General features: G+C 33.9%; 2 protein-coding genes across 2 annotated transcripts in view; both read right to left on the reverse strand.

The window, feature by feature from the left end:
* Positions 1-561: 561 nt before the first annotated feature.
* Positions 562-3,143, reverse strand: LOC108758703 (tetratricopeptide repeat protein 5). Its single transcript, XM_018503780.1, has 8 exons — positions 2,870-3,143; positions 2,398-2,748; positions 2,041-2,283; positions 1,888-1,941; positions 1,618-1,803; positions 1,309-1,481; positions 1,082-1,226; positions 562-989 (listed from the first exon to the last, which is right to left on the reverse strand). The coding sequence occupies exons 1-8, from the start codon at positions 2,951-2,953 to the stop codon at positions 870-872; spliced, it is 1,356 nt and encodes a 451-aa protein (XP_018359282.1). The 5' UTR covers positions 2,954-3,143; the 3' UTR covers positions 562-869.
* Positions 3,144-4,318: 1,175 nt separating this feature from the next.
* LOC108758579 (A disintegrin and metalloproteinase with thrombospondin motifs 7) overlaps positions 4,319-14,162 on the reverse strand; it is a 45,417-nt gene continuing 35,573 nt past the window's right edge. Inside the window, exons 4-16 of the mRNA XM_018503578.1 lie at positions 11,909-12,247; positions 11,506-11,780; positions 11,200-11,346; positions 10,933-11,083; positions 10,753-10,842; positions 9,865-10,180; positions 8,945-9,072; positions 8,581-8,828; positions 8,194-8,311; positions 7,579-7,841; positions 6,771-7,285; positions 5,842-6,015; positions 4,319-4,806 (exon numbers count right to left, since the gene is read on the reverse strand). Coding sequence (XP_018359080.1) covers positions 4,661-4,806; positions 5,842-6,015; positions 6,771-7,285; positions 7,579-7,841; positions 8,194-8,311; positions 8,581-8,828; positions 8,945-9,072; positions 9,865-10,180; positions 10,753-10,842; positions 10,933-11,083; positions 11,200-11,346; positions 11,506-11,780; positions 11,909-12,247 — 2,910 coding nt within the window. The 3' untranslated portion in view covers positions 4,319-4,660. The remainder of the gene's footprint in view (positions 4,807-5,841; positions 6,016-6,770; positions 7,286-7,578; positions 7,842-8,193; positions 8,312-8,580; positions 8,829-8,944; positions 9,073-9,864; positions 10,181-10,752; positions 10,843-10,932; positions 11,084-11,199; positions 11,347-11,505; positions 11,781-11,908; positions 12,248-14,162) is intronic.

Raw genomic sequence — 14,162 nt, forward strand, 5'->3', positions numbered from 1 at the left:
GGCAGTCCTTCGCACGTTTATATTTTAATTAATCTAGATGCAGCGGGATTTAATGATCAAAATTTATTGTAGAAGATCGAATTCTCACGATAAGTAATAAGAGTCCACAGAATTCACTGATTCATAGACGTAAATAATAGACATTTCGTTTGATTTTTTAGCAACGAATCATACTTTCTTTGATTAAAGGTTTCTAACTTCTTCGTTTTTTATTTTGAAACTTCTTGTTTTGAACTAAATGTGCAAAAATGTTCGGGAGATCAACAGGCGGGTTCTAAAACATTTAAATATCAGATAATAGAGACTAAAATACATTAAATATCAAATAATAAAGACTGAAATACGTTCATTATTTAAAACATATATATAAAATATTATATTTCTACTTTAATCATGTGAATTCAAATAAAAGATATAAGCGAAGTCTTATAACTCTATAAATTAATAATTAGCAGATCTTAATTTACTGCTTTTGCGAACTGTACTTGCATATAATTATTATCACAATGAAAAAAAATATGTATCAATATCTTTTTTCTTATAAGTTTTATAAATGTGGCAGTTTAGATGTGCACGTAAATGATTTCTCATGCATTATTATAAAATACGAAATTTATATAACGTAGCATATATTTAACTTATTCTTTTTGATTATTGCCAACACGTATTAGCGCATTTAACGGTTCGAAATATGTATTGTTTTAAATTTCTCACACAAAGCCTTAAATATATACTGATGAGTTTCATTATTAAAATAGTATATATTATTATTGAAAAATAAGAGTAAGACCGAAAATTATTTATAACTAACGATAACTGAGAACGTGTTCAACGTGATTCGATGCTCGACATATCATTCATCATTAAATCTAATCTGTCTTTTTAAAAGTATGTAAATTTGCGCTGGCTTGTTGCTCTCGACCTAATTTTCTTCCATTAACTACAAGTACAATCGGTGTTTCAACGCGTATAGATTTGTAATCAAAATCCTAAAAAAGAATGAAGGAGAAATGTATTATTATAAGTTTGACAAGATTCGATTCGTATCGTAAAATATGTACACACTGTGCACAACACTTACATTATTCATATAGGAAAATTTTTGATGTATAACGAAAGGTTCTGGTATACCAACAGAATCCCCGACCGTAACTCCACGACCTTTAGCTAGATTATATACAGTAACAACAACACAAGTTTTTTGTTCGTCCACGAGACAAAAAGCACTGAAAAAAAGTAATTATACATCTTTAACAAGTTAATGTCCAGCAGAAAAATTTTTGTTACATAGAAAGTAGATAAACTTACAAAGGAACGCAATCCGAATCCTGAATCCAACAAACTACTTTTCCAAATACGACTTTTTCCACGTTCAATCCAAGAGTTAATTCTTGTAACGGAATTAAATCTAACTTTATAGACTTTCCCCCGTATGTATATGCTCCATCTTTGTATGGTCCTAAGTGTTTAATATCCAATGCCTACATTTAATCATAAACCTATAAATATGTATATTGTGCCAAAATCACATGTTATACTATCATATGTATTAATAACATGTATTAATATATCTAGCTGTTAACTATCTATTATTATTAATTTCTATGATATAAATACCCGTATTAACTGATATAATCGTTTTGGTTTTACATAACCATTATTATTAATTGAATTTTGTATATCTTTAAGATATTGTAATAATTCATCACGTTTGTTGCGCGGTGTTTCCCACAATGGATCGAGTGCCATTGCATTTTCAAATGATTGTAACGCTAAGTTATATTCTTCTTGATATTTTAGAGCCTAAAATGAATTTGCAAATTAAAAGGAGTTTCAAGCAGAAAAGAAATATTAAAATAAACATTACAGAAACGTATTCATACTTACTACCGCTTTATTATAAAACAAATCAGGATTACTTCTTGCAATAATATCTTTTTCCTAAAAAAATTAAGGCTTTAATATATAAAGACAAAATTGTACATTTGCAATAACATGTTTATATAAAAAACAAGTATTCGTCATCCATCATAGTCTTACCGCTTGCATATATGCTGACATGCATGAACGTAACGTACTCGGACTTTGTGCTACAGTGAAGAAGGAAGACAGGTAGGCATTCCCTAATATGGCCCAAGAGATTCCGTCAGTTGTGTCAAGGCTTACAGCCTCCTTAGCATGTTCCACTCCTTGCTGAATATTTTTTATTCGCTCTTCAAAGGATGATGTTTGCTCCTGTCTAAGCACCATCGACAGATTTCGTAAAGATGCTTTATTCCTGTCCTAAAAAAAGAAATGAAATATGCCATATATATGTAACACAATAATTTATTGTTTAAAAAATTTTTTCTTTCAACTAATCAAAGCTGTGTTAAATAAAGTAAGAAAGAAATATACATGTTGCAGAGCGCCAACAAAACAATTTTTTGCTTGTTTTATGTCATCATTCTTCCAATAACATTCTCCCAGCTCATTCCAAGCTTCTATTAATTTAGGTTCTAATTTCACTGCTTTACTCAAAAGTTCTTCTGCCTGAGGAATGAAACGGTCCACTACGTTTAGAGCTCTTCCCTTTAAATAATAATACTTTGCACGTGAACCATCAATCTCATATCCTTTACATTCATCAAACTTGCTCAGCGTATCTTTCATTTCCTTCTCCACGTCAATATTTTTTTTAATTGCTTTATCGATAGAATGCGTCTCAAAATAACAATCTCGAAAGAGATACAAAGCTTTTACTCTTTCCTGGAATTGATAGCAGTCAGTAGGTAAAAATAATAATACTTAAATGTGACATATCAATACAAATTAAAGAAAAAGGAAGGAAAAAACAATGTATAGGAAAGATTTAATTTATTTTACGTACCGTTAATGCTACAATTGGATCTTCCTTGACAGTATTTGAACTCTTTGCACCTGCGACAACTTTGTCATCTATAATTGCGGACATTTTCACGAGTTATATTACAAAGCGCAACAAATAAACATTACTTTATTGTGCGTTACACGCCTTTTAGGCGAAAAATCTTATTCATAATTCGATCGGAATCATACAAGCTCGTTTGTAGCGCGGGAGTAATCATTTGCGAACTGTCAAAACAAAGATGTACAGGTTATAGAGTTCATGAATGGAGCGTGTAGTTTGGAGTAATATGGAGTAATACTACACTCAAGGACGTTTTCAAGGTCTTTTACGGAAGCGACAACAACGCCACTTACGGCAAATAAACGTATTAAAGTGGACTTCTACACAAATGGCGGTTTGAAATGAATATTGTCTCGCTAGTGGGCTTATTGAGAACGAATACAAAATTTTTGGATCAGAAAATGAATTTTGCCAAATTTATTAAACATATCTTGAACTACTTTCCTTTTTTTATCATTTCAAAAATATAAAAAGTCTAATTTTGTTACGAATCTCAAGGAATGAAGGATAAATTAAAGTTATCTAAATAACTATGTCAATTTCAATAAAATTTATGACATTATTCGTATTATAAAATGTCAAAGAACAAACGATTTTATTGAGATTTTACAATTTCTTAACATTAAATTAATTATTAATGTTTAAAATTAAATATTAATATTAACAAAGCGTTTTTTTGTGAGCAGCATATTACGAGCTATTTATAAATCAGCTGTAGTTGTAAGACATTTATGTTTTTTTTTTTAGGAGAATAGAAAAAAAAGGAATTTATTTTAGAGATGCATACAAAATAATTTTACATAAATTAATGGAAAGATTATAATGTAATAAGAGAACGCAAGTTTATTCTTTTCTTGTTGTTGATTATGTTGATTAATTTTTTGTATATAATTTATATTATTACAGTAGTGTAGAAACGAACATATAAAAATATTATTTCTAAATTTTGTCAACATTTTTTTATATTATGTACATACATCAAGAGTAAATATTTAAAAGATTTATTATAAAATATTTATGACGTTAATCAGCCAGATGTATAAATAAGCAATTTTTTAAATAATTTTTAAAAGAATTTTTATACATATCCTAAAAAAATCCCTTAATTCGAAATTTATTTAAACTATTTTTTATTGCATGATATGACAATTAAATATCTCTGTAGAAAAACGTTTTTAGTATTATAAAACTTATCTAAAATTTACAGTAATTAGTACGTTATTTATTTAAACATTGAATGAAGCGATAAATATACTATATAACATTTTTAATATAAGAATCATTACTTCTATTTATTAAATAGAAATTTTTTAATAATATTAGTCTCATATTACTATTTTGATCGGTTCTCTATTAAAATATTGCATTTGATAAATATATATTTGGCGTTTGCAATGTTTTGCAATTATTATCTTAACAAATATAAAGTAGATCGATAAAGTGATACACACATATAAATGACGCTACGGTTACAAAATATACTCTTGATACAAAATATACATATATATATAAACGCGGTAGTACAAAGTTATACAAATATAATCTCGTAATATCACCTCTGTCATACGTTTTTCCATCTTTTCATTATCACGTACAAAACAAGCAAAAGTTTTCCACTACGCTTTTATCTTAATTCAAATAACGTGGAGAAATAGGACGGATGTATTGTCCGCTGAAAGGATTTATTTTCAAAATACTTTTGCACTCTCAGCTTGTTAACTCTTTATTTAATTATTCGGTAAAGATGTGCCGTCTGTTGTGACGAACGTGTCGCCGTCGTTTTGTGCACGTGGCGCAACACTTTTCTCGTACGATCGATGATACATCACACATGCGTCTGTAGTTTGCACACGATGGAACCACCCTATCCTTGCAATCTGAAAAATATAAGATACGAAAATCTATACGCGGTCACATGACAAATATGAGAAAAAATTCTTTTCAAGCTTATTTAATTGTATTCGCGACACAACTAGAATTTATTTATTATATTTTTTTTAACTTTATAAATATATGTATAAATATTACATTCACTCATAAAAATATCAATACAGTAACACGATTTGCAAGCGACTATAGTTATGTTACGAGCATAATGAAGTAAATAAGTTAAAAAAAATTTTTCCTTGTATTATAAAGAAATATCTAATATGATAAATGAAAAAATCAATTGATATGAATATTTGATATGTAAACTTCTACGACCCATTTAGGCCGCATTGTATATGCTAATGATATTTGTTTTTACGGGTTAAAGTACTTTATAATGAGTATTTATCAAACACGCGAGCGTGTGTTAGGTGCATCACATACGCAAATCGAGCGACATCGCGTATGATCTCATAAAGCAAGTCGTTACGAACCGCGGTTTCCTCGTATAAATTCTAGTTTCCTGACGCCTTTGGACAAGAGCATATTCCGCAAGTTTGGACAAGCCAAACCATCTGTAACGTAACTAGCATAACTTAGCATTACATGCGGCTACGCGTTCTAATTCTCTCTGTTATAACTCTGCTAGATTACCTTGAACTTCCATTCAACATCAATTATATGGCGCGACAAAATATGAGAAGAAAAGAAAAGAAGAAAAGGTGAACTTAACACCCTCTTTAAAATTACACGTAACTTTTAAATATCGTGTAGAAAGAAATGAATTATTAAAATTGTACGACAATAGCAAAGTCTTTCACAAAGACGCCTGCAAATAATATTGAAAATGTTTTTTAAAAGAGAGAGATTATCGTTTGTTTTTAAAATATCTTTTGTCGAGATCTCTCAAAAACGTTCTTTATATACATATTGTTGATATATACCGTAGTTACTTTAAAATAGTTTCTTTCGCATAAAAGCATTTTATGAAAGACGCGCGGAAAGCTTTCGAGAGTACATTTTAATTGTGCGAATGAAATTACCATTTTTCTCGTTGGCACATTGCCGTCGGTAATAACAACGCTTTATATCAAATGGTCTTCTGTCGAGATTGCAATCGTTTGACAACAAGTCCGACGCGCGATCACGGCACTGTACTTCTCTGTGTTTAACTCCAGACTTCACGAGGCAAGTCGCGTTGCAACTTCCCCAATTTCCTAGAATTGTAATTAATAAACTGTCACGTAATAATGTTTATAAATATATAACATATTTAGCGAAAGTTCATCTCTACCATTTAAAAATGATCATATTTTCTATCTTATTTTATGTTTTTTGTCTATTATAATATTTTTCAATGAACATTTTACGAAACACGAATATGCTTTATATATTAGGAGCAGACTTTCAAAATGCGTTTTGCCCAAAATATTGGTAATTTTCAGAAAACGAGAAAGAAAAAACTACGCATACGAGAAAATTACGCGCTTTATAGAAAATAACAATCAATAAGATGTGAAATATTAAATAAAATTGCTATACAATTGCTAAAAATGTTAAACAAATGCATTTTGTTTGTTTCTAGTTAAGAAATATGATGCACTTCGAAATATCTGTGTTTTTTAGCATATAAATTAACGATGAAGAAATGCTTTCTGAACATCTCAGAGTAGCTTATAATATGAGTCTTTCAACATTGAACACTATGCTATCTTTAACTAAAAAAAATGAAATTTTGGACAAAACGCATTTTGAAAGTCTGCTGCTCATATACGCGTTTTATAATATTATCAAATAGTAAAATTTTGTAAAATTAATTTTTATCCAATTATAAAATTTTATAAAATTTTTTTTTTATAGTTTCAGTTGAAGAGAAAAAAGAAAAATTTCTAATTATAAGAAAAATAAATATTTCACTATAATATTGTATTATGTATAATAAATCGATACAAAGTATTAATTGATAATTTACCGGTAATCCATTTTCCACTGTAGCAGTCCTCAATACTGGGCGGCTTGTTATTCGGATTACAATCGCCTGGAACGGAGCAGGTGACCTTTCTACTCCTCTTACCATTCGAACAATGGCTCCACTTCGATACTGTCCACTTTGACTTGGTGTTGTACATGGAATTGTCTGGGTTCTCGTCAACAACATTGTCGAACTCGAGGATCTCTGGTTCCTCGGTGGTGAGGCCGTCGACTATCGTAATACCGTCCTGCTCGTTCAGGCTGATGTTGTAGAATGACATGTCCTTGTTGTCGGCATACACGATCAACGGTACCTCCGAAGTGGGCCCACACGGCGGTAGATCAGGGCACGGCTCCATTTCTTCGGGCCGCATATGCTTGTCGCAGTCGCGATCGGGCAAAGCCAGGTCTGATCGATCAGTACCCATGCCAGAGAACACACACATCACCGATCTCTTGCGTAGTGCACCATCACCACATGTGACAGGGCACATTTGCCATGGACCTACCCACCATCTGAAACATTGAAAAAGCCACAAGTGCAAACATTTCTTAAAAAAGACATCTTTGTTGTATCTTGATATCAAAAAGTATTTTTATCATTTCGTATTTCTTCAAATTCTCTAACAATTTGTAACATAAACGTGAAGCTAATAGTTTCAATCGTAGAGCGAGAATGCATAAAAGATGCCATTGAAAATCGAATGGAGCTTTATCCAACCGCTTTGAATTTATTTTCGTTTACGAGGCAATGGTATTTCTCGAAGTTTGTTGTTACAATCGTTTTATCGGATTTGAAGTTGGCTTACCTCGCTGGGCATGGATTCGAATTGCATTCACGCGACTTCTGCTCTGGCTTTTCTATACCGTCGCAGAAGAGGTCCTCGACGATGCCGCTTTTTCTTTCGTGACAGACCGCATGTGAAGTTTGAGTGCCGCCACCGCAAGTGACTGTGCAGAGGGTCCAATCGGAGAATACCCACGAATATTCCGGGGCGCGATCAGGCTCTTTTTTCGGTACGGTATATTCATAACGTAATCCGAAATTACGATATTGACCTCTGTAAATTAACTGAAATAATGAAGATAGATTACTCAGGATGATAAATGAAAAAATGAAACGGTTGAAGTTTATCGACTCGCAAACTAAGTCGACATCAATTAAAAATAACATAATATTAATAATTATATAATTATTATGTAAGACCATATATTACATTACACTTATAATGCTGAATGCAAAATTATAATATTAATGCTATGTTAATTTTAATTTGTGTCGACTTAGACTTAGACTACATGTATAGATATACGATAAAAGTACAATTACGAAAATTTACAAAATAAATATGAAATTATTTCAATCTTTGGTTATTAAACAATTATTGCGTTTTAAGCAATTTATATTGTCAGAATGTACTCACATAGACTGCGATATCCTCTTTAATAGGTCCTGGGATTCTGATCTTCTCTCTGTCTCGATCACGTTCGTAGAGAGCTGGCGTCCCGGCGACTTCATACTCGCCCGCTAAAGTGATCTGCCTGTCCGATCAGAATCTTAGTTTAAGTGTTTCGTCACGTTATACATTTCACGGAAGTTCGTTTCATCAAAATCTAAACTACGGTACATAAATTTTTGTATCGCTTCATAAAAATATACATAGGTATATACAACTTAAGTGTGAGACCTTTCAATTTTTTTTATTATAGTAGCCATATATGTAAGTTAGCTTTAGATTTTATTTCGCAATTAGTTACTCGCGATAGTTACTCCATAATTTATAATTTGTCGGTTGATAAGATATACGCACCGTTTTCCATTCAGGAAATACTTGTCAGAATTCGGCACGCCAATGCCAATATAATTCTTACTATTCCCGACCTCCTCGATTTTAATATTTCGAGAGCCGGAAGGTATGATAATGACTTCCTTATATCCGGGACCTTCGTTTTTGTCGTAAACGCCATTAGTAGTCTCGCATTGAGTACCGTCACCGTGACAAATACCGCAGCGGTCTTCCGTAGCATCGGAATCCACCGTCCAATCACAACCGACTTTCTATAAAAATTGAAGTTATTTAATCTTTAAAGCTTTTTTTTTTATAAAAAATCGAAAACTATATTTTTAACTTCTAAAATTCTGTTGCAGACGTAATTCTTTTGAAGAACACTGACCCTGCATATGCCAGCGATGCACATGTCCCTGGTACCAACGTTGCATGGAGTACCATCGAGAGCAGCCTCTCCCCAAGGTACGATTACGCTTTCATCTGTATCGGTGCAATAAAGCTCGCAAGGTTCCGCTAAATGGGACGATGCAAATCAAATCTCGCGTCGTAATTAGTGTTTAAACCGCTGAATCATTAATAAGACGCAATTTTGGAAAACCATGGAGTACGGAAATTATATACAGATTATTTCAGGATATCTGGGACAAACTTCAGAGAATGATAGATTTCAGTAAAATAACTTTTATTTAAAAATCTGTATCCTCTCCGATGCATTTTTAACGAGTGTCCTTGTTCGAATCAGTTGTAAGATACGCAATCGATCGTGCGGCAACATTGCGCGTGACGTCTGAAAATTCTAGTTCACGTTTTTACTTTTTCTCTTGTCTTTTTGCAAAAACACGATCAAAGAATATGAATGAGTATTGTTGAACGTCACGCGCGACTGGACGCATAACTCTTAAAAATATGTCGGTGGATACAGGTTTAAAAAGAGTTGATTTTTCTTTTATACATGAAGAGAATAATTTTGTTAAAAAATTTAAAATTTCCTAGATACAGACCTGAAATAATTCTGTTGAACTATCAAAATAATTTTGTTGGAAACTCTAATTGATTGCTAGAATGTCAACATTTTTTGCAACATTGCTTATCATTTTTTAGTTTTTAACATAATTATTTTGATGGTTTAATAAAATTATTTTCATATTATTTCCAGTAAAATTTTAAATCTTTCAGCAAAATCACTTTTTGTGTGTGAGTTCTATCGGTCCCTGAAGCCTATCCCAGAGAGCCTGAAACACTGTTATAGTACGCGATCGCAGAGAAGCGTTTCACGTGTCACATAATGCTTAAAGGTTCACTTACTTTGATCAAAATATGGCAGCCAAGTATAGTTCTTTCCCTTATACTCTTTGTCGTCGTAGTTGCTGCATTGCACGGCGCGGAAACTCGGCGTGCCTTCCGGACAAGGTTGCGTGTTACATATTTTATAGCGGCGTCTCTCACCTATGCAGAACTTTCCGCCGTATGCGGGCTCCGGATGATCGCACTTCCTCTCGACAATCGAGACCCCGGCGCCGCAAGTTCTCGAGCACTCGCTCCATGACCCCCACTCACCCCAACCGCCGTCGATTTGCCGCGGTCGATCGACGATGGGCACGCATTCCTGATTTTGACACCACTACGCAAAGAGCGACATAAACCACTAGATTAGAAAATTCAATATCTTCACTGAACACATTCTCTTGGATAAATCTAATTAACCTGAAATGAGTAACCCTTTAATTATGTAAACGATCACCTTTGGAGATGTTTTTACTCCCTAACTATAATCATTATTATTAACAATATTAATGTATATTGTTGATTGTTTTTCGCTTTAGTACTATTTAAGAACATAGAGATGAATTTCACGACTTTAAAAAAGAAAGTAGATAGAAACCAAACAAAATGAGCACTTTAAGTAGTTTATGAGAGTATTTCTAAAAAAAATAAAGATTTTAATATAACGCTTTTTTTGTTGATGGTTCTCGATGAAATTGCATATTTTAAGATTCGTAAAAAACAATTACTATTGTAAAAAAAGATATATTAAACAGTATCCATACAAAATAATATCTATAACAATTGCTCGTCACTCACTCGAGTATAAAAACATCTCGGATAATTATTCATGGGTTAATGGTATATATTTTATAAAAAATTGTCTTATAAAAGCAATTTACTATTTTAAGAGAAATTCTCGTTGTATACCATATGTTTTCCACAATTTGTTCCTGGAGCTGCCGGATGTAGCATAGTAGTGCAGGAGCCGTCCACGATGCACCATAGTTTCGAGCAGATCTGTAATCATAAATGCCGCAGTCATTTAAATCGGGTTGATCCTAGTTGGATTCAGACTGGCCATTTACCATCTTTATGGTCTTTGCTTACTTCCTGTAAAGGGGAGCAGACAAAAGCTTCTCTCACGCCAAACTGGAGTCTGCATTGGTGCTCAGCATTATACATTGCACCGGGTGGCAAATCCGGATATGCGTAATCGTTATCCGCCGGTTCGTCTTCCAAACAATCGCCTTTTCCTTGGCTGGAATTCGAGGATTCATATATATATACATGTTACACTTTTTATTTATATGTAAAAAAAATAAGCATATTATAAATTCCTGAATTAATTGAATTTATCAAACGTTTTTTATTTACTCCAAAAAATTCGTGATGTCTCTTCTAGAGCATCTAGACCACGCCACTCCAACAGCATCCACTTCAAAGGTCGGCGTCATCACATGCAGAGTGTCACCTTCACGTTTACTGCAGCCAATTTTTTCCGTGTCATGGTACATTCCAAAGCTGAACAGAATATGCGGTAGAACATTGAAAATTGTATAGACACATATTTTTTCAAATATTATTATCATGCCTTTATTTTGCACGTGAATAATATTTGACTTGATATTTTATATTTTAAAATAAAGTCTCTTTTCCGGTTCTTCTTTCGATTTTGCTTACTTATGCCCCAATTCGTGTGTGATTGTATGCGCCAACGTGATTCCATTGTCCTCGTTGACGCTGCAGCTGCGATCCGGTTGACACATGCCAGCGACGTGAGCCACTCCCAATGTACTGCAAGGAGTATTCGCACGTGAACAAATGTCCTCTCTCGTCACCAGGATCGCCACGTCGTGATGATTCGGGTGCGAATCATTGCTCGGATTTAGTTTCTGCTGCCATTTGCAGAAATTGTATAAGGTCTTATCCGCGTTCACCGTGATGTCCAGTCTTTGCTGGGACAGAAACGGTTCATCTCAAGTAATCGTTCTATCTATCGATCGAAATGCGCGAACGTACATAACATTACATATTTAACATCGCGTAATTGATCTAAAAGCGACTTTGAACGTGCAGTAAATACCTCCGGGTCTTCTTCTTCGAGGAGAATAATTCTGACCACCACAATGTTGATGAAATTGCCGATGGTTGGATCAAGGTAAAGCGCGGACACCATGTTCATAATAGTTAGGAGATAGATTTCCACATCGCCATCCTGGTGAAAAGCCATCATCGTCGTGTCAGCGACGACAAGAGCCTCGACATGACGCGGTGTACTGATCGATCTTTTGGAACGATGCCACCGCTTCGCTTGATAATGTTTCCTTCGCCCACGGCCTTGAACTTGGACGAGGCCTGGTTGAGTTTGCCATTCGAGCCGCGTTTCTGTCAATCGACGCGGTTCTGTCGGATATTTCACGTGCTGTCATGATCAATGTAGTAGCTAATTTCTATTTCTTAGTGACTGTGCTTTTACCGTTAATTTAAACAATAAGAACAAAAAGAATCTTACTGGACCGTACATTTGAAAATTCAATAATAAGAAATAAAAGTAATGGCCATAATGGTCAAAGCTAGATCTTTTCAATGTTTAAATAATTCAATCTGAATTATTATTTAAATTGAACTACTCTAGTAATATCACGAATTAAATTGACAAGAAATTTTAATAATTTCATGCTCAATTAGACATCCTATTAGAAAGGCATTAATATGCTGAAAAACTGTAAATAAATTTAGTATTTTAATTGCGTTTATAAGTCTGAAAAATCGATTCGGCGCGTAGTTCGAATAACTAAAAATATGGTATATGTACATGCATGTACATATAGTATAATATATAGTAATTCAAATTAAATTATTTAAGCATCAAAAATCTAGCTAGAGCGTTATGGCCATTACTTTTATTTCTTATTATTGAATCGTTAATTTACTTGTATCGTGACCTTAATAATTTTAAATTATTTGTTAAAAAGGTACGAATACTGTGTGTGCTTTTATTTATGTTAATTTACTTATGGTGTAAATTAATTTTAAATGTTTCTAGAAATATACGAATACTCGTGATTCTTATCAATCGAGCGAGAAAGTAGCTACCATATCATGGAACACTTTAATGCTGCGATTGATTTACGTGCTGTGTGTTGTTACCATTAATTTACTTGTGGCACTAATAATTTTAAATGTTGTTAGAATTGTATGAATACTCATAATTCTTGTCAACTGATGGAGCGAAAAAGTAGCTACCATAGCATTGAACGTTTCAATATTGCAATTGATTTACGTACTGTGTGTTTGTATCATTAATTTACTAATGGTTCTAATAATTTTAAATGTTGCTAAAAATGTACGAATACTCTTAATCCTTATCAATCGATCGAGCAAGAAAATAGCTACCATATCATGAAACATTTTAATACTGCGGTTGATTTATGTAGGTTGGTAGATCATAAGTCTACAATTAAGATTTTATGTGATCCGCCCGATAGCTCGGCCGGCTTGCCGAAATGGATACACATTGTAGTTAATTACGGGTTTGCAGCGAATTGGATTATTCCCTCGTGGGTAGTGCGTTTTGCCCTACAGAGAGAGACGTATCAACTGTACGATCTTACTTCTCTATATATCGACACGCTCATGTTTAATCCGTCGAAATATAGAACCGCCAGAAAGGGTGGCTAGGTCGTAAAATTGAAGTTGTGCCAAAGATTACGTGAAAGCAGTAATTTCGGGTTTTGTACGGTGGTCGAATCAGATTTGGCAAATCGACTTAATTCTCACTATCGTTCGAATGATCGCGTAGATCGGTGGATCGTTGAAAGTTTCGTGCAAATGTTTCGCCCATATCGGGAAACCTTACATATCGAGTTGGAAAGTTATCATTGTAGCCGCAAGACATACCAGAAAGGTACGTTTATTAGAATCGATTCTAATATACCGTTATGAATTTCAATATTCTCGCACGAGACGAGAAGTAAACTCTTTACACACCCTTTCTTTCGCCCACCCTGCGCCTTCCTCCCCGCATGGATATTATCGTCAGTGGAAAAATAAAGGAGAGACAAGGCGGCGATGACACGCCCACGTTCCGTACCACAGCGCGTCCAATTACATTATACACGGCAGACACATAAATACATGCGATACATATTACAAAAGAGGGCGAGAGGCTGCACAAGAGGTGTGGGATGCTGAGCGCGGCGGTTGAGTGCGGGGGACGAAGGTACTGGCGGTTGTAGGGCGAAATGCTCAAGCGGCAAGCGGCAAGCGACAAGCGGCAAGACTGGCCAAGCCAAGAGGAACAAGAAAAAGGTGTCGGGGTCTGTTCTCACCGCGGG

The sequence above is a fragment of the Trachymyrmex cornetzi genome, unplaced genomic scaffold (assembly GCF_001594075.2).
Source record: "Trachymyrmex cornetzi isolate Tcor2-1 unplaced genomic scaffold, Tcor1.1 scaffold16, whole genome shotgun sequence".
Taxonomy (NCBI): Eukaryota; Metazoa; Arthropoda; class Insecta; order Hymenoptera; family Formicidae; genus Trachymyrmex; species Trachymyrmex cornetzi.